At 34.7% G+C, this 26059-nt stretch overlaps 1 protein-coding gene across 1 annotated transcript; it reads left to right on the plus strand.

Moving 5' to 3' along the window:
• The first annotated feature begins 864 nt into the window (after positions 1-864).
• On the plus strand, positions 865-25853 carry LOC145266431 (uncharacterized). Its single transcript, XM_080122101.1, has 3 exons — positions 865-1108; positions 19755-20337; positions 24572-25853. Exons 2-3 carry the CDS (start codon positions 19855-19857, stop codon positions 25523-25525), a joined length of 1437 nt encoding a protein of 478 aa, XP_079978227.1. The 5' UTR covers positions 865-1108; positions 19755-19854; the 3' UTR covers positions 25526-25853.
• Positions 25854-26059: the final 206 nt, after the last annotated feature.

Genomic DNA, 26059 nt, shown 5'->3' on the forward strand with positions numbered 1-26059 from the left:
AACCGACAAACAATCAACCAAACTCTACTTCTTTTTGGAGCTGAGACCAAATCGAACCATTATAATAAGCAGAAGGTAATTAACATTGTTTTATTTTTTACATTCCTCCTCTCTTTGCAACAAGATTAGACATGAATTTGTTTAGGTAGCACCCTCAGCTAAATCACCCAACCCCTACAATATGAGATTCTACTTTTTGTTGGTGATTACGTGTTAACACACTGAAAATCTTGTCAGAAAATAAAAGAAAAATAGAAATATTTTAAATTTAGGTCGTGAGATTAGTTTTGCATATAAATGTAATGTAAAATGATCACCCATTTATAGTAATTGTCGAACTGGATAGCGTTTTAGAGCAGTTGACCTTTTTTCTTTTTTTTTTATTTAGTTATTTATTTATTTTCATTTATTTATTTTTTTCGCTAAGAGAGATCAATTCTGTACGTTTTTGTGTGGGTGAAGTGGATGAAAAAACTCCTTAGTCCTATCACCAACCCTAATTTCAAAATCTTATCGCATTTTGCCCCGTGTCCGAGTAGTAATGCCCCTCCCCCCACCCAAGATCTGATTAGCTGCCCTAAAACGCTATATCCGATGCGAGAATAATGGCCTGGGCTGGATAAAGATTCTACGTTGAATTTATATGCGAAACTGATCCCCCCTCTAAATTATAAAATAATAATTTTTTTGATTTATTTTTTCTGACGATTAGAATTTCATTTTAGGAAGCAGGGGTAACGGAGGGTGCTCATCAACAATAATACCGTGATAGCACTCGTTGATATCCTCCATCAATTAATAAAAATAATTTCTTTTCTTTTTTTTTCTTTTCAAGAAAAACAAAAAAGTTGGGCCTAATTACCTCCCCTTAATTTCTCGACTTCTCCACTACGTGTCGCAGCGATCAGCCGGCGTCATTAAAAAAAAATTTAAAAAAAGGGCGAAAAGGAAATCTCATGGCGTTTATTTTGATTCTTGACTTTTTCTCTCTCCCTCCAAAAATAAATAAATAACACACACAACAGCATAAAAAAACGGACTATCGCACCCTTTTTCTTCACTATTACCATTGTTAACAACCTTCATCATGATTTAAGAGATTTATTTGGTAAGTATGTAAATATTAATCAAAACAATAAAACGCAATGTTCGTTTTTTCTCTTTCTTTTCGATATTTATTTCTCATTTATATTTTTAAATGAAAAAGCATTTAATATTAAATTATTTTAATTCTGCAAGTTTTATTAGTTAATTATTAATACGTTATTTAACCAGCAGTTTCTATGCTCTTCTGTAATTTTATTTTTTTGAAACCTATTAGTTTACACCGTTTTGTTTTTTAAGGTAAAAAACAAAACAAAACAAAAACACCCTGAAATGGACATGTTGCTTTGTTTACGTAAAATTTCAAGTGAAATTCGTTTCGGTTGTTCAATTATACGATAGGGACTGTTAGAATATCACGCCCATTTTGTTTTCTATCTACTCGAAGTTGCCCAGTAGTCTTTTCGGTGCTTATGCATCTATGTTACGCGCTATTTTTTTAAAATAGTATTTTCAAGTTAAGTTCAATTTTTACGATATTTTTGTTCATTAAATTGTTAGGTGAAAGTACAGAATAGCGAGAAAACACATTTCCTTCCCATGTCAAGAATGACTTTTTAAATAATATTATTTTAGCGTGGCAGCATCATAGATGCACGAGTACCGTCTTAACTTTCATTTTTATTTTATTTACGTTACCGTGCTATTTTAAAAAATCTTATTTTCAAGTTAAATTCGAGTTTTTAGTTACAAAACTTCCTCTACTCGGGCATCTCTCCATATTAAGAATGTCTTTCTAAATAATTTTAGCACGGTAACAAAAGGTAAATTTTTAGATTAGGTCCACCTCCACAAATTTCTTTCAAATAACGACTTGGATAGGTTTTCGACTATGCTAAATACGGAAATCGCATTGAGATTTTGCAAAAATAAGTAATTATCGATATAAAAAGTTGTATTATGCATTGTATTCTTTGGCGGCCATCTTTTTTTACGCGCGTTCGCGCGCGCCATAAACAAATCTACGCGCGTAACAAAGATGGCCGACAAAGAATACAATGCATAAAACAACTTTTTATCTCGATAACTACTTATTTCTGCAAAATTTCAATCCGATTTCCGTATTCAGCATAGTCGAAAACCTTTAAAAGTCGTCATTTAAAAGAAAATTGTGGAGGTGTATCTAATCTAAAAAAAAATACCATTTATTTTTGTAATTGTAAAAAAAAAATGGGATAAATGTGTACTCAGAGACGATGGGTTTGTTTTACTGTACACATAGATTCGAAAAAGTTGTCACAAAACAAATATATAACATCAAAGGTAAGATACTTTTCTAACTAACTGGATATGTTTTTAGTGTTTATATTTAATGTAACATGTTTATTCAGCTCGAAAAACATAGTGTTTACCGATGTATTCGAAAATTTAAAATGGCAGCCGACTCTGTCTTTGAGGCGGTAAGTTTGGGAAAATTAGTTATAAATAAAAAAAAAACCTACAAAATACTGTTAGAAACTCGCTCAATATATGTTACCGTGACATAGGCTGAAATATATTCGGCGGGTTTTTAACAGTATTTTGACTGTTTTTTTTATTTATAACTCCTTTTCCCAAACTTACCGTCTCCGAGAGAGAGAGAATCGGTCGCCATTTTGAATTTTCCCATGTATCGGTAAACACTGTATGTTTTTCGAGCTGAATAAACATGTTACATTAAATATAAACACTAAAAACATATCCAGTTAGTTAGAAATGTAACTTATCTTGCCTTTGATAACATTTATTGTTCTATATTTGTTTTTTGACAACTTTTTCGAATCTGTGTACAGTAAAACAAACCCGCAGCAGCTACGTTTCAAAAACCACATTTTTATGAATTTTTTTTTTTGTTGCGTTTTTCTATAACTAAAAAAAAAGTAGTCTCATCTTTCTTTCCTTGCCATTCTTTGAAGTTGTGTTGGTTTCAGCGTCCTAAATTCTCGTATGAAAAAAAAAAAAAAAAAAATGAACGGTTATCTTCAAATTTCGTCTCCCATTGTTTACAAATGATTTCTGCTGCACGGTGAATACTCTAAGAAATCCCTCCCTAAATATTTTGGTAAATGTGAGGTGCAAGTGTGCACTGTTGGTGTTGTTGCAGCAGTATCTTTCTACCTTCAAAAAATCCTTTAAAATTACCACTGCTACAAGTTTTCGAGGGTGCTGAAAACGAAAATAACGTTTAAAATTCTGGGAAACTAATAGTTTTCAAAATATGAAGGAATTATAGTTTCAAAAGGTGGGGGATCACTTTTCTATATTTTTTTAACGTAAAATGAACACCCACTTTATGGCCACCTTATTTGGCGGGGGGGGCGTCTTTTTTCTTTTTTTTTTTTTAAAAGGGTGGTGTTTATTGTGGTCTGGTAGACCAACACAAAACCTACCTTAAAAAAACTTGTTTTATATTCGTTTTTGGGTGTGCTGAAAATGATTATTGCATTTAATTTTTCTGCAAATAAGTAGTTTTTCTATTATTAAGCAATGTAATTCTTTGTTATAAGTGGTAGTCATTGTTGTACGCGCAAGCGCGGCAAAATATGCGCGTACAACAATGGCCACCACTTATAAAGTAGGTATCTTTTTTACAAGAGTACCCAGCGTAGTATAAACACCCCCAACCTCCCCATATTAAGAACGGCTCTCGAGATTGGGGGTGTTTATTCCGAAAGCCGAGCATGAAGAGATCGAGGGTGTTTATACTACGTTTAATATCCCCATAAAAAAAAAAAAAATACCAAGAATTACATTGCTAATATACACGGAAAACTACTTTATGCGATATTCGTTTTCAGCATACCCGAAAACCTGTAAAAAAAAAAAAAGAAAAAAAAAAGAAAAAAAAAGTGGGTTTTGTGTTGGTCTACCAGCCACAATTACCAAATAAACACCAACACCACTCCTAAAAAAAAAAATAACAGACGCCCCCCCCCCCCCCCGCCAAAGATGGCAATAAAATGGGTGCTCATTTTACTTTAAATTAATATAGAAAAGTGATCTCCCACATTTTAAAACTATAATTTCTTTATACCTTGGAAACTACTCGTTTCCTAGAATTTTAAACGTTATTTTCGTTACAAGCACCTTTGAAAACTTATACAACTAATAAGTTTTCAATTTTAAAAGATTTTTGAGGGTGGAAAGATATTGTGCCTTTACCAATGTTTTTTATGGACACAGAAAAACTGATTTTTTTTTTTTTTTTTTTTTTTTTTTTTTTTACTTGGGAGTCACCACTTATCAAGACCCGAAGGCCACTCGAGGATAAGGGTTAATTAATGTAAGTAATCACTTATGGTGTAAAATGGATAGTTTGATTATTTATGAGGACGGCTCAACAAAAACTTGTTTACATTGGATTTGAAGGCTACCATGTTGTATTCAACCAGAAAGCATGCCAGTGGAACAGTGTTCCAAAGATGGGCAGTTCTGGGAAAGAAACTTTGTTCATGGATTCTGCATTTACATTTAGGCACAGATAGATATAGTCGAGTGTTTTTTGTGAAAGTTTGCCAAGGGGGGGACCATAGATTGGAGTTCAGTCGAGCACTTGCCATGAAAATAGCGATAGAACAGAGATAGGCCATGATCTCTTCTGTGGGGAAGAGGTTGCAGGGAATAGAAAAGGGGCATCACCTACTAGGTTTTGAAGCCAGTTTTGAACTCTGTGAAGGCAGTATAGGGCGTGCCGAACAGCTCCTGCCCAAATGTGGCAACAGTATTCCATTTTAGGATGTATCTGGCTCTTATACAGATTGCATTGGCAGTGGGATACTTACAGGAGTTATCCAACCATTTTTCCAGCGACCTTGGCAACAGATTTGATGTATGTGTTCCATTTCAAATCAGGAGTGAAGGTCAGTTCCAGAAGCTTCTCAAGACATGGGGCTTCGCCAAGATGAGTCGTTCATTTCAATTGGGGCGTCGTGGATTATGATGAAAGGAAAGAAGCTTGGTTTTCGATGCATTAAAAAGCAAAATAATATACATTTTAATTTTTTTTATAGAATGAAAAATTTTTCCAAAAAACGGGCAAGTGCCAATTTTCTGTTCTAAAAAACAAACAAAACTTTAAATATTTAAAAAAGAAAATGTTTTTGAATCCATTAAACTAATTTGTTATGTCTAAATAAGATTTAGGATGATTGAGATTTCTGGACTTAGACCAGATGAGGACTTATAATTAAAAAGTTGATTTTCAGGAGCATTTGGGTCGGTTTTGAATTTTTTTTTTTTTTTTTTTTTTTTTTTTTTAATTACATTTTCACCCCAAACAAGGTACTTTGCCATTTTGATGTAGGGGGCTACTATCAGGAATATAAGCAACAGGGGTACTATGAAGGGAGTTGGGCAGCAAGATGTCTGTTTATGTTACACTTGAACTTCTGCATGTCAGTACAGTTAGGGAAGCAGGGACTCGGAAGGGAATTCCAAAGTCTAGCAGTTCTGGGGAAGAAACTACCGGAGTAGAAAGCTGTCTTACATCTAGGGATCTCTACTGTGAAGGGGTGGGATTTAGCTGCTTGTCGGGTTTGTTGGGGGTATTTATGTCGAGGGGGTACAAGTGCTTGTAGTTCGTCAGAACATTCACCATTAAATACTTGTAGAACAGGCAGAGGGATGCAACATTTGGTACTTGTGCATTTAAACGAACCAGACGTAACTCAGCATTTGCTCGGCTTTGTCCGACGCATGACGTCAACAGCCGGATAAAACCGAGCGTTGCCGATTAAGCAGACGAGAATTTCGCTATCAATTGGAAGAGTGTCACAACTCAAGAAACGCTTATTTGAAGAGAGTTAAAAAAAAAAAAATTTTTGTTTTAAAAAGATAACTGACGAAATAATAATGTATATTACAAACCTTGCGGACCAGCTCCAGACCCCAGAGGCTGCACTAAACTTTTGCCAGCAACGGAAATTGTTGGCAGAAGAGAAAAGGTGTTTACATTTTGGCCAGGATTGTGTACTTGCAAAGAGAACAAGCCTTTCCGACGTTTACGGTTGGAGGTGTAGAAGTGTAACATGTCGTCAATGGACCTTCAATTGGGACCTTCTTCTCAAAATCCCGACTAACCATCGCATGTATAATAAAAATAATATATTTATGGGCGTTCGAGATGGTATCTACAAAAAATCTCCATCGCGAATGTGGGTTACGTTCTCGCCACACAATTGTGGATTGGAAAAATTTCCTGCGTGATATATGCAGGGACTATTTTCTTAGGAATCCCCGGCAGATTGGAGGCCCAGCAGGCCATACAGTAGAAACCGCCGAGTCCGTTTTTAACCGCAGAAAACACAACGTCGGCAGACTTCTGACACCGGTCTGGATACGACCCTGCCGAAAAGGAGGGTTTCTTGGTCACTGTACCAAATAGGAACGCCGAAACCCTCCTTTCACTAATGAATAAAAAGAAATCCTTGTTTCTGGTGAAAAAAAAATTTACAAATAATCCTTGTTCCCCCCCCCCCCTCCCAATGGTTTTTATTGCCCTTTTTTTTTTTTTTTTAGACTTTTTCCATTTATTTGACATAAAGAGTTGCAAAAAAAAAAAAAAATAAATAACTTTTACGTGTTTAAGACATAGACAATGTTTTATGTTAAAAATTGAAAAAAAAACAAAAAACAGTTTCCTATTATTTAACAAAAAAAACTTGTTTTATATGTATTTATTTTGAAAACAGAAAACAATTTCAAACAATAATAATAAAAAAACAAATGAACGGTAGGTTTCTGCTTTTTACTTATTTTTTTTTATGTTTCTACATTTTACAATTTCATTGTACAGTTATTTTGTTGTAGCATTGTTTTTATTTTATCGCCAACGCTCGGTTTTATCCGGCTGTTGACGTCATGCGCCGGACAAAGCCGAGCAAATGCTGAGTTACGTCTGGTTCGTTAAATGCACAAGTACCCAACATTTTGTCGATGGGATAGAGGCTGAAGCTTAGATGACACTTCAGGACCTATCAGGTTGGCGACTCCCTTTTGAACCTTGTTTAGGAGGGACCAGCCCAAATATGACAACAATACCCCATACATTGACGAATGGTGGCCTTGTAGAGGTACAGGATATTTTCGGGCGTTAGTAGCTTTCTAGCATGTTAGAGAGAGCTCACTTTCTTTGCAGCAGCCTTAGCAATACTCTCAATGTAATTGTTCCAACTTGTGTTTCCTGTGAACGTTAGGCCGAGGAGTTTAAAAGAAGTACTTTCAGATAATGAGTCTTGGGCCATTGCTATTGGTGGTAGAGAAGGTTTCTTGTAATTATTGAAGGAAACAAGTTTAGTCTTGGCAGCATTGAATGTGACCATCCATTTTTGTCCCCATTCCACTACACTTTGGAGGTCATCCTCTAGTGTTTCTGCCATTTCTTTAAATATGTGTTCATTTGTTTTCCTGTTGTGCCTGTTATAGAGCGTGGTATCATCAGCATATATACTCATGTCAGGGAAGTCATTTATGACTATCAGGAATAATAAAGGTCCAAGGATAGAGCCCTGAGGCACTCTCGCGTTTATATCATATTGTTTATATGTACGACCACAAAGCACAACCTGGATTTTTCTCTTATCTAAGAAGGATTTAATTATGTTAAGTATTCGTCCAGTGATACTGTATGATCTGATTTTCCTGAGCAGACCTTCATAACATACTCTGTCAAAAGCCTTAGATATATCTAGAGCTACCGCTCTACCCTCCCATGCTGCGTCCAGTGAATGATGTATACGTTCAGAGATTACAGTTAGGATATCTGCTGTGGAACGGGCTTGCCTAAATCCATGTTGTTGGTCGGTCAGAAGTTTAGCATCTGTAAGATGATGAACTAGAGCTTGGTTAATTATGGACTCAAATATTTTGGCGAAAAATGGGAGGAAGCTAATGGGGTGATAATTTACTGGGTAAGTTCTTTCGCCAGAATTCTTGAAAATTGGTACCACAGAAGCAGTTTTCCAGCAGTCAGGAAAGCAAGATTCATTAAGGCATTTGCTGTAAAGTTTGGAGAGAATTGGGGCTACTTTGGCAGAGTATTTTTTTTTAATAGCACAGCCGGGATGAGATCAGGTCCACATGCTTTTGAAGTGTCAAGGTTTTTTATGATAGCATGAGAAGGGGTGATTTTCAGATCGTCTAGTGTGACGTCTGTCTGCAAAAGAAAGTCAGGGATAGGGTGGTTAGCAGGGTCCAGTGTGGAGTTGGAGGCAGATCGACTGGCAAGCATGTTAGCCTTCTTGCTTGCTGTGCAAACAACCTCATGATTGTTGGATAGTGGGGGGGATTGTTGATTTCCCATTATTTATTACACTGTAGTAGATTTTCCAGAAATCATGAGTTCCTAATTTTGTGGGTCAATGCGTTTTTTGGTGGTTTCAGTAAATTCTCTCTTAGCTGTCGCTATTTCTTTCTTACAGTTACTTCTGCTTTCTATATACTTCTGTCTGTTTGAACTGGACTTATGTCGGTTGAATCTGCGGTACACATGCTGCCTTTACGCAATGGCAGTTGCACAACAAGTAGAAGTAAACCATTGGGGAGAGTGAGGCTTGCTATAAAATTTCTGCATGGGAACATGAGCTTCAGTTGCCATTTTGAATCATTCAGTGGTCTCGTTTGCACACTGTTCAGCAGAAAGAGAAAAGATATTTCCCCATGGGGCATCTCTGATGAGATTCCTGATGGCTTTTTATAATGTCAGCCTTTTTATAATATCTCTTTGTTTTGAGCAATGCCTTTTCAGGTTTGGCTCTAGAGTTTAAGGCGATTTCAACCATTATCATTGCATGATCAGCGTTCCAACGTGGGCTGTCGGCATTCGTTATACAATCATCGGGAACTGTGGTCAGAAACAGATCTAGAAGTGATGCATGTTGTTCTTGCTGGTTTGCGAAATGAGTTGGAAACGTAACCATCTGTAACGTAACCATAATGAATATCACATTTAAAATTGTTGCTGGCAAGTAGTTCTTATGATATTAAAGCCTTTATTTTCTGATGTTTCGCTCTATATATTACTTGGTTGCCATTTTGAATAATGTTGTTTACAAGTAAAATAAGTTAATACAGCCTCGTTTTCAAAAACAAGTCAACCCAGTTTTGTTTTCGATTTTCCAAAATTTTATTTTAGGAGGTGGTGAAATGCCATTGAAGAGTACTGTCCGCACTGGGAAAGTTTTTATTTATTAATTATTTTTTTTTTTCTTTTAGATGAAGGAGGGGGCATTTCTATTTTGCACTTTTTTTTGGGGGGGGGGGAGATTCAAATCTGCCTTTTTCTTTTGCTCTCATTTATGATTTAATTGGGGGGGGATGCACGGGGGAGGGGTACTTATGCATTTATGTGACCGTGCTGAAATTATAACATTATTTAGAAAGCCATTCTTAACATGGCGAGAATGTTTTGTAAGCATTCTGTATTTTCACTTAACAATTTAATAAAGAAAAATATAAAAATTAAATTTAACGCAAAAATACTTTTTCAAAAATAGTGCAGCAACATAGATGCATTAGCACCAAAAATATATTTATGAAGTGAGCTGTTAAATTTAAAAAAAAAAAATCAAACATTATAAAAAGTGGTATCCAACAAAATTTCTAAAATAGTTGTCTTTGATTCCCTGCCGCCAGAGAAATTCTTGTGTAAAATTATCAAAGTTTGCATCAGTAGTTCCTGTCATGGCCCTGAATTTAACTTTACAAAGATTTTGCTTATTTTAAAAATATTTTTAAAGTAAAAATAAAAAATATTTTTTATTACAATATGAAAAAGTCTCATTTCGTTTTAATATTGAGAAAAACAAAACTTGCAGTAAAAAAACAAAACATTTCAAATGGAGGGATTTGTCTTCACTGTGCAACTGAAAGTTCTGCAGAAATCGTTTGTAAACAATGGGAAGATTAAACTTAAAAATAACCAAACGAACGAATCTCAGTAAAATGGGATTACCTCCTGATTACCAATGATGAGTTATAAAAAAGCACCCTTTATATATTTTGAAGGCATTTTTAAGCACTTGTGCATTACTGTTTTTGAACAATTTTCTTGTTTTCATTTTTTAAGAACTCCCTTCAGAACAATTCAAGACCCTACGACTTTGACTTTTACCAGCAGTCACTGAAAATGGATTAAGCTGTTAACACAGAGCGTCCTGAATGAACAGACCATGCATGTCGGTCTGCAGTGGGCAAGATAGTTATGGACAATCAGTCCCAAGACCAGCGGCAAAGACTTGTGGACCGGAGATAATTTCAACATCATCTTTGATAGTGTGTAACCATATCCTCAGCTGGTCTTGTGGGAGTCTTCATCAGTCTTGGAGTGGTTCTGGGGTTTTTGCTTTGTGGATGAACTCTCCTGTGTTGTGGCTTAAAAAGCACTTGAGTAAGGGGAATGATCCTGCATTGCATTAAAATTTGTGTATTAGGGTACAAAATGATGCCAGCATGCCTGCAGAATTTGGTGAAGGCAGTATAGATCAAATACTACCAGTCTTTTGAGATCTGCTGCTCTCATTGGCTAGGTCTCTCAGCTGTAGAGAAAAATTGTCCAAGCAAGGGCCCTATAAATTCAGACTTTTGTGCCTATTGAAATCTTGGGACAAGACTACAGATGGGTTTGTATGTGACTGAAAGCATGCCGGGCATTGTTGATTCAAATGTTGATGTCCTCGTACCATTGACCTGTGGCGAGAAACATTGAACTCATTCATTTGAGGTGATCGATCTCTTTTAGGGTTTTTCCATTGAGAAGAATCATGATTTTTCTCAGAGGGTAGGAATCTTGCGGGGAGGATTTTTTTTTTTTTTTTTTTGTAGCATTTACATCCATGCCAAGCTTAGATGCAAAATTGTGCATTTTGTTTATAGTTGATAATGTCAGCAAAGTTTTCTTCACAATCATTAGTATACTCAAGGTCGATCAGGACAAAATTGAGGCCAACAGAGACACCAAGAGACTTGGCAAGTGATCCAGTCAATGGAATAATTAAACAGTGTGGGCGAAGAACACAACCATGTCTAATCCCAAATGGAAGTCAAAGAATTCCTATTCCCAAGTTTTTGTGCTTGTAGAGCAGTAATACACTTTGAGGAGGTCAAACAGATTGGGTGGAAATTCATCTGCATGCATTATCTCCCATAATATACCTTGGATCACAGGGTCAAATATTGCAATAAAATCTACAAAGCAAATGACTGTGCACAGTTGGTAGCACCAGCGTTGTTCAAGGGTTCTCTGTAGTGTAAAAATTTGATCCATGCAGCCTCTTCTAGGCTGAAAACCATATTGATTTAAAAAGGTCCTATAGTTACATTTGAGTTGAAATCTTAGTAGTACGGACGTGAACACCTTTGTTGTGATATTAATGCAACCGATGCCTTGTAATTATTTCACAGGCATCGAGCCCTTTTTTTTTTTTTTTTTTTTTTTTTTTAAAGGGGAAGGAGAACTGTATCACTGCAGTCATTACTCCATACTCATGCAATGTCATGATACAACCAGGGAGCAATGGTGTCTTGACACTGTTTAAAGATTTCCACAGGAAGACTATCTTTTCCGGGTGCTTTGCCATCCTTCAATTTGGTAATCATATTGCTTCTTTCATTGATAATGGAAGTATCTGTGTGACACTCTGATATAGATGAAGAGATATCCAATATCCAGGTGGACATAAACTTGTGTTTAAGGATGGTTATGGTTAAGTAGGGTCATGAAATGACCTTTCCAATGGTCTATATAGTCCTTAAGGTCAGTGATAACATTGCCAGTCAGAGTGAGGATCATTTTGCTGATGGCTGAGTTGTTTCCTGTGCACAATTTTAAAAGGTTGCAGATCTTGTGGAAGTTGCCAATTGATGCTGCTCATTCCATGTCCTGCAACTGAACACCAGTATTGTTGTGATCCGCCCAGGCTAAATGAATGGTGTCTCAACATAGGCATTTGTATTCTTCAGAGTTGACACCGCAAGCTTTCTTTATTTTATTTGTCAGTTCAATAGTCCTACTGAAAATCCAGTCTTTGAATGTTGCTTTGGTGTGTCGGTATTGCAGCCTCATATATATTGCATTTGAGAGATTATAAAACCTCCTTGGAGGCATTGCTCATCTGTATTGAAGTCAGCAAGACCTTGAAACCTATTTGATAGGCTGATGCTGAATCATTCGGATGTTGGTAGGAGCATAAGCTTTGAAATATTAAACTGTGCAGGGTTAGTTTGTTTTTTGGTTTTGAATTTAAAGCATAACTTTGCATGAACCATGACATGGTCGGAGCCATTTATGTTGCCGGTTTCAGCACCTTTATAAGCACAACAGTTAATGACACAGGAAGACCATTAGATTTTCACACGGATATGGTCAATCTGGTTAGTGCTCACATCATCATTTGAGTGCCAGTTTAGAAGATGTTATTTCTGATGTTGGAAATGAATGTTTGAGATTACCAACCTGTTAGTCTCATCAACTTCACTTTTACTATCTCCATTAGTGCATCGGTTACCTATTGCGAATGGGCCAACTATGTGGTTAGTGGAAGGGTATCTAGTGCCAGTACAAGCATTCCAGTCATCAACGATGAGAAGGAAATCAGAAGATGGATTACAGTAGACTGCTGACTGGAAGGTATTGTAAAAAGAGTCCTTGAACTAATTGTCAAAGTCAAGAGTTAGGGCATACACTGTGATGACAGATGTGAGCCATGCCCTTTAGATGAATCAAAACCAATAAAGTAGAGATGAGCTCCATGGAAAGTAAAGTCGCATTAGCTAGTCAGTCTGTGTGAGGCTTACATCGTGTTTAAAATTATTTATAGTTACATCGTGTTCAAAATTATGTATAAAGTTATATCGTGTTCAAAATTATTTATAAAGTTACATCGTGTTCAAAATTATTTATAAAGTTACATCGTGTCCAAAATTATTTATAAAGTTACATCGTGTCCAAAATTATTTATAAAGTTACATCGTGTCCAAAATTATTTATAAAGTTACATCGTGTCCAAAATTATTTATAAAGTTACATCGTGTTCAAAATTATTTATAAAGTTACATCGTGTCCAAAATTATTTATAAAGTTACATAGTGTCCAAAATTATTTATAAAGTTACATCGTGTCCAAAATTATTTATAAAGTTACATCGTGTCCAAAATTATTTATAAAGTTACATCGTGTCCAAAATTATTTATAAAGTTACATCGTGTCCAAAATTATTTATAAAGTTACATCGTGTCCAAAATTATTTATAAAGTTACATCGTGTCCAAAATTATTTATAAAGTTACATCGTGTCCAAAATTATTTATAAAGTTACATCGTGTCCAAAATTATTTATAAAGTTACATCGTGTCCAAAATTATTTATAAAGTTACATAGTGTCCAAAATTATTTATAAAGTTACATAGTGTCCAAAATTATTTATAAAGTTACATAGTGTCCAAAATTATTTATAAAGTTACATCGTGTCCAAAATTATTTATAAAGTTACATCGTGTCCAAAATTATTTATAAAGTTACATCGTGTCCAAAATTATGTATAAAGTTACATCGTGTCCAAAATTATTTATAAAGTTACATCGTGTCCAAAATTATTTATAAAGTTACATCGTGTCCAAAATTATTTATAAAGTTACATCGTGTCCAAAATTATTTATAAAGTTACATCGTGTCCAAAATTATTTATAAAGTTACATCGTGTCCAAAATTATTTATAAAGTTACATCGTGTCCAAAATTATTTATAAAGTTACATCGTGTCCAAAATTATTTATAAAGTTACATCGTGTCCAAAATTATTTATAAAGTTACATCGTGTCCAAAATTATTTATAAAGTTACATCGTGTCCAAAATTATTTATAAAGTTACATCGTGTCCAAAATTATTTATAAAGTTACATCGTGTCCAAAATTATTTATAAAGTTACATAGTGTCCAAAATTATTTATAAAGTTACATAGTGTCCAAAATTATTTATAAAGTTACATCGTGTCCAAAATTATTTATAAAGTTACATCGTGTCCAAAATTATTTATAAAGTTACATCGTGTCCAAAATTATTTATAAAGTTACATCGTGTCCAAAATTATTTATAAAGTTACATCGTGTCCAAAATTATGTATAAAGTTACATCGTGTCCAAAATTATGTATAAAGTTACATCGTGTCCAAAATTATTTATAAAGTTACATAGTGTCCAAAATTATTTATAAAGTTACATAGTGTCCAAAATTATTTATAAAGTTACATAGTGTCCAAAATTATTTATAAAGTTACATAGTGTCCAAAATTATTTATAAAGTTACATCGTGTCCAAAATTATTTATAAAGTTACATCGTGTCCAAAATTATGTATAAAGTTACATCGTGTCCAAAATTATGTATAAAGTTACATCGTGTCCAAAATTATGTATAAAGTTACATCGTGTCCAAAATTATGTATAAAGTTACATCGTGTCCAAAATTATGTATAAAGTTACATCGTGTCCAAAATTATGTATAAAGTTACATCGTGTCCAAAATTATGCATAAAGTTACATCGTGTCCAAAATTATTTATAAAGTTACATAGTGTCCAAAATTATTTATAAAGTTACATCGTGTCCAAAATTATTTATAAAGTTACATAGTGTCCAAAATTATTTATAAAGTTACATCGTGTCCAAAATTATTTATAAAGTTACATAGTGTCCAAAATTATTTATAAAGTTACATCGTGTCCAAAATTATGTATAAAGTTACATCGTGTCCAAAATTATGTATAAAGTTACATCGTGTCCAAAATTATGTATAAAGTTACATCGTGTCCAAAATTATTTATAAAGTTACATCGTGTCCAAAATTATGCATAAAGTTACATCGTGTCCAAAATTATGCATAAAGTTACATCGTGTCCAAAATTATGTATAAAGTTACATCGTGTCCAAAATTATGTATAAAGTTACATCGTGTCCAAAATTATGTATAAAGTTACATCGTGTCCAAAATTATGCATAAAGTTACATCGTGTCCAAAATTATGCATAAAGTTACATCGTGTCCAAAATTATTTATAAAGTTACATCGTGTCCAAAATTATGTATAAAGTTACATCGTGTCCAAAATTATGTATAAAGTTACATCGTGTCCAAAATTATTTATAAAGTTACATCGTGTCCAAAATTATGTATAAAGTTACATCGTGTCCAAAATTATGTATAAAGTTACATCGTGTCCAAAATACTTTATAAAGTTACGCAAAACTTTGACATTTTCGAATAAGGTCTTCTTGAGTCGTCTCCCCCGTTCTGAAGGAATTTCTTAAAAAAATGAAAACGAAACAATTGTCTAAAAAGCATTAATGCACAAAAGTGCCAAAAAATCATTAAGATTTAAATTGGCTTTCCTTTTCTTCTACTTGAATTCTTCAGAAAAAAATATTTCCGATATTCATAGTGCCAAAACTTTGTTTATTTGTGTTAGAAGAATGTTAAAAATGTATTTTCATGCCAAACTGTTTGATCCCCCCCCCCCAAAAAAAATTATCTATCTCATAATTATATACTATTCTTACAACTCTGAGTAAATTGTTTTTGGTATATTGTATGTTTGTTTATTTTCATGCACAATGGATAACATCACCTACTAAGATACATGGAAGACCTTAGCGAGAGAATTTTTATGTTGTGAAAAATAAATGCTGAAGAATGAGATCATTCATCAAATTAAAACAAAAAAATCATGTATTAGTATAGTATTAAATACTTGTAATGAATATCCAGGGGATATCTTAACAAACCATGAGTCAGCGAGTCCATCTTGGAGGTGGCTGAAGCAATTTATGATTTAAAAGCAGTGAAAAGGAATGCAAGAAAAAAAAGGGCAGATGACATTAAGCATGCGAAGAGTTAGAATATTTTAAAAATTTCTTGGACCTTGAAAAGTTGAAATTTCTTTAAAAAAAACAAAAGAGGAGGGTTTTTGAATCATGAATTGCTTCAGCCATTTCCGGGACAGGCTCTGGATTTTCTAATATACTGAAATTCTCTGGTTACCTCCTTCATTACAAGTACCTACTATTAAAACTGAATCTTGTCACCATACACAATGGATGACGTCATAAGCAGATGGATTTTCAATTATACACATCTCTTATTAGAGTTGCGTTACTCAACATTTGTTGTCCTAAGGCTTTTTGGTTCCCCAATAAAAGGAAGGTGGACTTGTAAATTCACCTTTGTTCGTTTGTCTGTTCGTCTGTCCTCACTTTTCTCAATAACTACACCTTGAATTTTTTTTAAAATTTTGCACAAGCATTAAACATATGAGGAAAAAAGTAACAGAACAGATTTTCCAGGAAAACTCCGGTTGCCCCCCCCCCTCCCCCACCCGGGGTGCCTTTCAGATTAAAATGGCGCAAAATTTACACTTTTGTGCTTCTTAAAAAAAAATTGAACCCTTGGATTTTTAATTTTGTTTGTCTATACTTCGCGATAACCCTTGAGTGTGCCCCAGGGGCTCTTTTTGGGCTAATAAAAACACTCCATTTTTGGGACAATTTTAACATATTTGTTCAAAATTTTCTGTGTATGTCTATTTAGCAGCTTTGCATGGTGCTGAACTCAAATTTAAATATGCTAAGGCCTTGGGGACTTTTGGGAGTCGGGGCAAATGATGGACTTGGTCATTTCTTTTTGCATGGTGCAGGACTCAAATTTACATATGTTAAGGCCTAAAACTGCACTGTTTGTTTATTTTACTTTTGGGGCTAAATGGTGGGAGGAGGGGGCAAATGTTGAACTTAGTCATTTTTTTTATGCCTTGTTCACTGTGCACTAACAGGGAACCATGCATGTTTCATTTGTTTTTAATATATTTCAATCACACGAAATACTATTGGTATTTTGTGTTGAGTTATATTTTAGGAGTTTTAATGCTTTTAGGGCACAACCTAAGAAAATAATTCTACACAAGCTTTTGAAATGACGAATGCAACAACTTAATAAAAGGTAACACAGAAAAGGTTTATTAATGACTAGCGGGGGTACCCGGCGTTGCCCGAGTGTTTGTTTCCGGGACGGTGGGTGGGGGGTTAAAAAATGTTATGGTAGGTAAGTAGGAAGGATCAAACCCGGAGTCATGAGTAAAAGTAGGAAAATAAAGTATGAAAAAAAAACATCTGCAATATATATATATATATATATATATACTAGCGGGGGTACCCGGCGTTGCCCGAGTGTTTGTTTCCGAGACGGGTGGGGGGGGGAGTTTTAAAAAATGTTATGGTAGGTAAGTAGGAAGGATCAAACCAGGAGTCATGAGTAAAAGTAGGAAAATAAAGTGTGAAAAAAAAAACAAACATCTGCAACGTTAACAGTTCGGCCACCAAGAAAAGTCCATTCCAGTTGTTTAGAAAAAAAAAAAAAAAAAAAAAAAAACGACTGCGGTAGGTCGGCGCGAACGTGAAAATATAATGTGAATTGTCCAGCACGCTAACCACTACGCCACAGAGCACTGCAGCTTAGTTTAGTGATTTTAAATAACTTCACATGAAAGAACTACGAAGCCAAACCGGTGTTCTCTTCTCAACTGTTCCTTGTGAACGATCCCCAAACGGTGTTAAGTGGTGGCAGGGGGAGGAGGAATTTATTAGAGAGAAAATATTTTACCACTTCCATTGATCTTAACCGATTTTGGCCGTGACTTCTCAGCAGAAAAAGTATAGAAATCTAAGATTATCGAGGAATTTGAGAAATAATAAGCCTATAACACACCTCAGATATTGTTCTGCGGTTTGTGCATATTATATTTGCATGAAATATCTTGATTTTTAATCCTATTAAGGTCAAAATCAGACGGGAAAAAATGAGTTCATTTTATTTATATAGAGATAATGTTCACCGGGTTATATGTTCCTAGTCAAAAGCTGGACTCCGGCTACCTGGTGCTATCACGGTAGTTATTCCCAGCGGAATCATCAATACCAGATGAAATAACACTGAGGTGGAGAGAGCGAAGAAAAAGGGGTCCATTCTGTCTGATGTCTCTCTCAGTAAGGAAGAGTTCTTATCCTTCAAACCGGATGCTGGCCGATTTCCTTAGGGGATAGAAAGGATCAATGCGCCGCACCTAAACATAAAAAAAATTGAAATGGCTTAAAATAGCTCAATTACATTACATAAAAATAGCTTGATAAGCTAAGAAAAAATCTTTTTAAATTTTTAAAATCTGCTTAAAATTAAGGAAGTTATAACTATTTTGTGCCTTTAATGTTTGGATATTTTCCCTTCTTTAACATCTTATGCATTTTGCCACATTTTTTACACTACTTTTTCAGTAAAAATGTTATATATTTGTTAAAATACAAGATTAAGCAATGAAATTTGCTATGCAAGTGTATTTCTGTGTAAGGAATTAGAATACACCACTGAAAATTGCAAGAAATTAATAGTTTCCAAATACTCTACTGTAAATTAGTTCTCGCGCGAAAGAGCAGGATACAAAATGTTTTAAATAATAATAGAACAATAACAAAGACTTTCACTGGTGAGAACTACTATTGACCGTAACCAGTTATACATTCCTTTTGAAATTTTCATCTATTTTTCTCATTATGTACTGAATATTTGTTAATGAAACCTATATGAAATATGTTCCTTATTAAATTTTAAAGATTTTCTATTCTGAAAGAAGTTTAAAAAAATGTAATCTAAAAAAGTTATTTTAAAGTTTTTGTTAAAAAAATCAAATTTTCTCATTATTCAGACCTGTATTACAAAGAGGGGGTTTCAAAAATGAGTTGTGGTGTGAGGAGAAATACAAACTGAAACAGAATATTCAGACCTGTAATAATACAAAGAGGGGGGTTGCAAAAATGAGTTGTGGTGTGAGGAGAAATACAAACTGAAATAGAGAGAAGGAGAGTTTTAAAATATAATCTTAAAAAGATAAGATACAAGTTAGAAAAGCATTTCATCCAAGGGATGAAAATTGTTAAACAAAATGTTTTTACTATAAGCTTTAAAAATAAAGGTACAAGATTCAATTTGAAATTTACTTATCTTCAAAGTGCACTTTTATAAATTTTACAACGTAAGGTATAAAAATTTAATTTAAATTGAATCAAAAAATTACCTTGGATTTATTTTATGTAATGTACATTTTGTTGCAATTTAAAAACATTATCTTTCATCTAGCAATTAATGATATATAGATATAAAATTTTCAATGATTTTTTTTTAAAACGTGCAACAGAATGTACATTACAGAAAATAAATCCAAGGTAATTTTTACAAAACCTTACCAGAAATGTTGTTTTATGATAACATTTTTATCACTTTATTTGCTTATTTGCTTTCAAGATATATAATGTACATTATTATTTATTAATTCATTTGAAAGTAAACGGTGGTATTTTGAGGAAGTGCTTTGGTTATGACTATTTTTAGCAGAACACCATTGAAATCTGTGATTATCCAAAGCGTTTTATCGTCAATGTGTATTGGTAAATGGATGTCAGCTCTACTATATAATCAAGTTACCTGAATTTATTTTTTTTTCAATAAAAATTTTAAAACAAAGCTGTAGTGTTGGTTTCTTTAGGATGACAACTTTTATCGTTCCACCCTTTAGAAAAAAAAAAAAATTCCAGACAAAGCTTCGATTAAATATTTTGAATTTTTTTTTTTTTTTTTTTTTTTCCAGCTGATGATCTACTTCCAATTGTTCCAACCTTGTCTGGATTGAATTCAGAAGAAGGGCTAACCCCAAGTTTTTGTTCACGTTTACTGTAACCACATGCTCCATGACGTTTACGTGTGGCGTGTGTGGTCGTAAACTTGCGTCATTGTTCAGTCTTATGGAACACAAACGCATTCACACAGGTGAACGCCCATATGCATGTCAAGTGTGTGCAAAACGTTTCACGCAGAAAGCGCATCTCGTCATCCATCGACGCACACACACAGGTGAGAAACCATATGCATGTCACGTTTGCCATAAACGATTTGCACAGTCGTCGCATCTCAACAACCACAAACGCATTCACACGGGTGAAAAGCCGTATTTTTGCAATGTGTGCAATCTCGGATTCAGTCGAAAGCAGCGTCTTGAGTTGCACGTCTTGCAACATGCAGCACAACAACAGCACGTGGCTAACAGCAGTGTGAATGCCGGCACGGGCGGCACTAACAACGGTGGGCAATCAAATGTTGATGACGTCAACAGTACCGTCACGGTTAATGCGAAGACGTCGTTTACATCGGAGGCTGAATATTCGCAATCTCAGGTTAGTTCCATTATTTTATAAAATCCTTTCTTTCTTCGTACAGCTAATATTCGTAAATAACCTCCCTGATGAAATTGTCTCTGAGATGGGTATATTTGCTGATGACACTACGCTCTATAACAGGCACGAGAGGAAAACAAATGATTTGAGGAAATGGCAGAAACACTAGAGGAAGACCTCCAATCCATAGTGGAATAGGGACAAAAATGGATTGTCACATTCAATGCTGCCAAGACTAAGCTTGTTTCCTTCAATAATTACAAAAACCTTAACCACCAATAGCAATGGCCAAAAACACATTACTTGAAAGTACTTTTAAACTCTTCGGCCTAACATTTACAGGGAACATGAGTTGGAACAGATACATTGAGAGCATTGTCAAGGCTGCTGCAAAGAAAGTGGGCTCTCTCTCTACCGTACTAGAAAATTACTTACATATGAAAGTATCCTGTACCTCTATAAGGCTACCATTCGTCCGTGTATGGAGTACTGTTGTCACATTTGGGCTGGTGCATCTGCTACTAGTCTCTCACTCCTGGACAGGGTTTAAAAGAGAGTCGCCAACCTGATAGGTCCTGAACTGTCATCTAAGCTTCAGCCTCTGTTCCAGCAATGAAATGTTGCATCCCTCTATCTGTTCTACAAGTATTTTAATGGTGAATGCTCTTCAAGTGAATTGCTCAAGCACTTGTACCCCCTCGACGTAAATACCCCCAACAAACCCGAGAAGCAGCTAAATCCCACCCCTACACAGTAGAGATCCCTAGATCTCTACTGTGTAAGTGTGCGAAAGCCTTCTACTCTAATAGTTTCTACCCCAGAACTGCTAGACTTTGGAACTCCCTTCTGGGATTCTACTTTCCCAATGGTACTGACATGCAGAAGTTCAAGTGTAACGTGAACAGACATCTTGCTAATCATCTCCCTTCATAATATCCCTGCGACTTATGTCCCCGATAGTAGCCCCCTACTTCAAAGTGGCACTGTGCCTTGTTTGGGGTGAAAATTGAATTTAAAAAAAAATAATTTCAGAATCCAAAAAAGTTAGAAAGTATAAAGTTGGACTCTGACTCAGTTTTACCTACCTTTCTGTTCTTATTTGAATTCTATTTTATTTATTACAAATCCACACAACACCTTACTTTTTCGTATAGTAACATCAGAGGTCTCAATCATTTCTCTTGTGCAAATTTCCTCACATCTTTGCACCATTAATGCCAAGAGAGCATTTACATCCAAAGCTGAATATTTGCAATCCTAGGTTTGTTCGTTCATTCGTTTTATATAATTTCTTTTCTCCCTTTTGTATAGCTAAATTAATAACAGGTTGTGCAATCAGAAAGTATAAGCCCTGACTCTAACTTCTAGCATTTTTACAAGTCGAGCTCTGACACTGCAACCCTGATTAATTGACTTTGTTTTCAAAATAGCAACATGTGGTTCTTTGTTTCCAAACTTAAATCTCCTCATCTCGGTTGCATTGGCTGCTGTTGTACATTTTATGAAGCCTTGAATGAACCGTTCCGACTTGAGACAACATTCACCCAGGATGAGTTGAACTAGCTACTCTCGTAGGACACACAGCATCCTAGATGAACACAGACCCTTTACAAAGGTCTGCAGTGGTTATGATAGTTATGGGCGACCAATCCCAGAATCGGCAGCGAACACTGTAGACCAGAGTTAGATTCGACATCTGCTTCGATATGTAACCACGTCTTCAGCTAGCACCCAGGCATTTTCACAAACCCTGGTGTGATTCTGGAGCTATTGCTTCATGGCTAAACTCTTCTGAGTTGCGGCCCGCAGCATGGCTGAACCAACAAAGTCTCTTCCTTAAAAGCATTTACTTAACGGCAATGACCCTACATTGTGCCTGATTTGGGTATTGGAGACAAAATGGTGCAAGGAGACCTGAAGAATTAATGTTTTTAGCCATTTTTTTGATATTTGTCGTTCAAAGGATCGAGCTTCAAAATGATACCGATCTTGTGAAAATCCCTCACCTCTGTCGAAAGTTTTAGGCTTTTAGGCATACATACATACATACATACATACATTTAAACAGACAGGTGAGATTTATATTATAGATATTCAGAGTCACTTCTCACTGGTAACTAGCTTCTTACTTAACCAAAATGCCTCTATGACATCATTCCTTATTCAGCACATTGGCTCTAATACGATCTCGCAAATCACACTCTTAGACCATTCATAGACATTTATGAAAACAATACCACAATCTGTGGTAACATTTCAAAGGCCAGCACTAACGAAGATCTTTTTGATTTTCTCTCTCTTCTGATCTTGAGAATGTGGTGCAATGGAGAAAAAGGTGGCTGGTTAATTTTTATGCATCGAAAACCAAGTCTCTCACCTTTCATCATCATCGTTCTGACCCCCATCAGGCCCCAATTGAAACTTGGAGAAGCTGCCCGTTTTGACAAGCTTCTGAGACTGACCCTCATTCCTCATCTGAAATGGAACACAGACATCAAATCTGTTACCAATATCGCTGGAAAAATAGTTGGATCACTATATCATTCCAGTAGATTCCATGAACAAGTTTCTTTCCTAGAACTGCCCATCTGTGGAACACTGTTCTGCTGTCCTGCTTCCTAGTTGAATACAACATAGCCTTCAGATCCAATGTAAACAAGTTCTTGTTGAGCTATCCTTATAATCAAATTCTACTCAATTTACACCATTAACGATTACTATGCTATCATATATTCATTAACCCTTATCCTCTAGTGGCCATTAGGCTTTGATAAGTGGTGACTCCCTAGTAAAACAAAAAACAAAAACTCCAGTTCCCATACTCTTTTTTAGACCTTTTAACTGTGCTAGACAGTTTCCTCTTCGAACATGTCAGCATAGTTGAACTAAATATTACCCATTAATCAAAACTGGCTAATTTACTCACCTTGATATCTTGTACGTGTAAACAAATGACATGATGAAAACAATGCTTTATAAAGCTTTATGTGAAGGCAACAACACAAGGTGAGAAGAAATTTTCTAATATTATCAATTCCATGTATAAATATCAGCATCCAGCACTTGAAATGAAAAAAATTAAAATGATAGTTTTTAAAATTAATTTTATTAAATTTGTTGCTTTTATTTATTAAAATTGTTTGTTTTATCTATATACTGTTAAGTTGTGAAGTGTGTCTGTGCAATGCCGATAGAAATGTGATTGGTTGGAAAAAAAGGACTAGGCAGAGTACACATTACTTAAATAGTAGATTTTGTGATGCGAATATCTGAGTTTGAACCTTATGTAAATCCAAGAACTTTTTGAAACTGGATACATGTCTTGTAAATTTAAAGAAATAAAGATAACATGATATAATTTTTTAAACTGTTTTTTTTTTGTTTTGTTTTATAATCTGAAAAAAAGAGGACATATAAGATATTTGGAATAAGTTAAGAGTGAATTATTTTTGCTTAAATATTTTTGTTCTTATATTTTAGCCAATAAAAACAATACTTGGATACATTCATTGTAGTTAATTACTCTCATATAAATATTTTTTCCTTCATGCTATCTATAAAGTGATAGAAGCTCGATAAAGATAGAAATTGATATACCAGATACTGTCACAAAACTGCTCAAGGTGCAGGTCTAAACTAGTTGAAAAATAGTTTCAACACTCAATAAAAAAAATGTTCAAGTTTAACTTAAAAATTAACATTATTTTCAGTATGTCATCATTTAAAGATGCTATTTTGAAACTGCTTATTGTTAATTCACTTTTTTTTTTTAATATTATTTGTGACTGTTTTTCATTTATCTTTTTTCTTGATCTTTATTTTTAATTTTCTTTATTTTTCTTATTGTTTGAAATTTTTTATTGATCTTTTGATTTTCTTGACTCTTTATATTTTTAATTTTTTTTTTTTTTTTTTTTTGGTACTCATGCAGAATATGAACTGTGCTATTTTTAAGATAGAATTTTCAAGTTAAATTTAATTTTTATGGTATCTTTTTTTTATTAATTTTTTAGGTAAAAGTCTAGAGTAGTTAAAAAAAGAAAAGGCAGCATACTCCCTATGTTAAAAACTGGTTTCTAAATAATATTATTTTAGCCCAATCCATATTCTGCATAAATACCATTTATTCTTATTGTTCTTTGTTTATTTTCTTCTATCTTCCCCACACTAATTATTAAAAATGTCTATAAAAAAATTGTCCAATGCTTCAAAAGCTTTTCTTGAAATATTTCAGGCACAAATCAACCAAAGTGACCCTAGCTTGCAGAATCTAAATTTCCCCCATCGTCGAAAACCAGTTTATGTGACAAGGCTGAATAATGATGAATACGACAATATGCAGACGCATTTTGACCCCCAGACTATGACGGACCAAGATGACGGCAACAGTTATGGCCTGTCCAACATCACATCAGGCCATCATATTACACTGATGAAGGCTGAACCAAAAGACTTTGAAGAATTTGAGGTGATGACACAAAAATTAGACACAATCAGTCATTCTAATATCAGCAACGTCCTGAGCTCAGAAGTTGTGCTCAATAATATTGATTGTGACATCCAAGGAGAGCCAAAAAATCTTGAAGATTCATTGGCAATGAATGTGGACGGGTCTAGTCACCAAGAAATAATCAGAGATGTACATTCCAGTTCCGACGCAGATGTAGGGGGTATGTGTGCGGTAAGTACAACAGATGGCCACCATGTTGCATCAGGGGATGACGGAGACGGTGCTAGCGTCACAAGTGAAAGCAACAACTCAAATAGTGAACAGATCGTCTCTAGTCGGATGGTACCGAAACGTCCAATGCTCGGACATCCGCTTGTAAAAATGTCCAAATCACCACTCTCTCAAATGCATGGGCACGTAAACCAACAACAGTTAGTGGTGCCGCATAAAGTAACGGTGGCTACAAGTTCGTCAGCCACATCATCATCTGCGTTCACCAGAATTAACAATCGTATGTGCTTGGTGGATTTTTCGACAGAGGAGCTCCTGGCACACCTGATGGCACGGGACGATGTCTACCGGTGTGATTTCTGTTGCCTCCTCTTTCAGGATGCCGCCATGTACCATTTGCACAGGAGCATGCATGACAAGATGGATTGCCGCTGCTGTAATATATGCGGAAAACTTTCCAAGGACAAGTACGACTTCATTGCTCATTTTCTGACGGAACACAAGTGACAGACAAAATAAAAAAAAATCAACAAAATAAAAACAAGTTTATCATTTATTCATTTCTTTTTAGTAGGGTTTCACAAACTAAAGCAATACAAGTATTTATTCTTAATGGGGAGATTACTGGTTCATGTCTTCATACTCTCTGCATCCATCCCTTTGTGTTTGATTCTTCAGCATTCGTTTATACACTGTATCGTATATATTAGAAAAAGGGGTGACCCATTTAGTCACCCATTGAATTCAGGTTGGTTGTTTGAATTGGAGTAAAGGTGAGTTTGCAAAGCCAGTTGATTAATAAAAAATAAATGAATGAAGGCAAAATTCAAAATTATTCTTTCTTTTCACTTTATTTCCTGTTTTCTCCTTCCAGCTATGGGTTAAATAGTATTGTTTCTTGTGGTGATATTTAGTGTTTATAGATTATTACAATCTTTTGTTTTATAGTTTTATTATGTGTAATCGATAGTGACAGAAACGAGTGGATAAATATTGTATAAAATAAGAGTGAGGGGGGGGGGCGATCAAACAACAGTGATA

This window comes from Euprymna scolopes, chromosome 41 (genome assembly GCF_053919585.1).
Source record: "Euprymna scolopes isolate OS-2025 chromosome 41, ASM5391958v1, whole genome shotgun sequence".
NCBI lineage: Eukaryota > Metazoa > Mollusca > Cephalopoda > Sepiida > Sepiolidae > Euprymna > Euprymna scolopes.

Coding starts and splice junctions, on each gene's coding strand:
- LOC145266431 (XM_080122101.1), top strand. CDS start 19,855: ATGACGTTTACGTGTGGCGTGTGTGGTCGTAAACTTGCGTCATTGTTC. Junction 20,338..24,571: donor CTGAATATTCGCAATCTCAG/GTTAGTTCCATT, acceptor GAAATATTTCAG/GCACAAATCAACCAAAGTGA.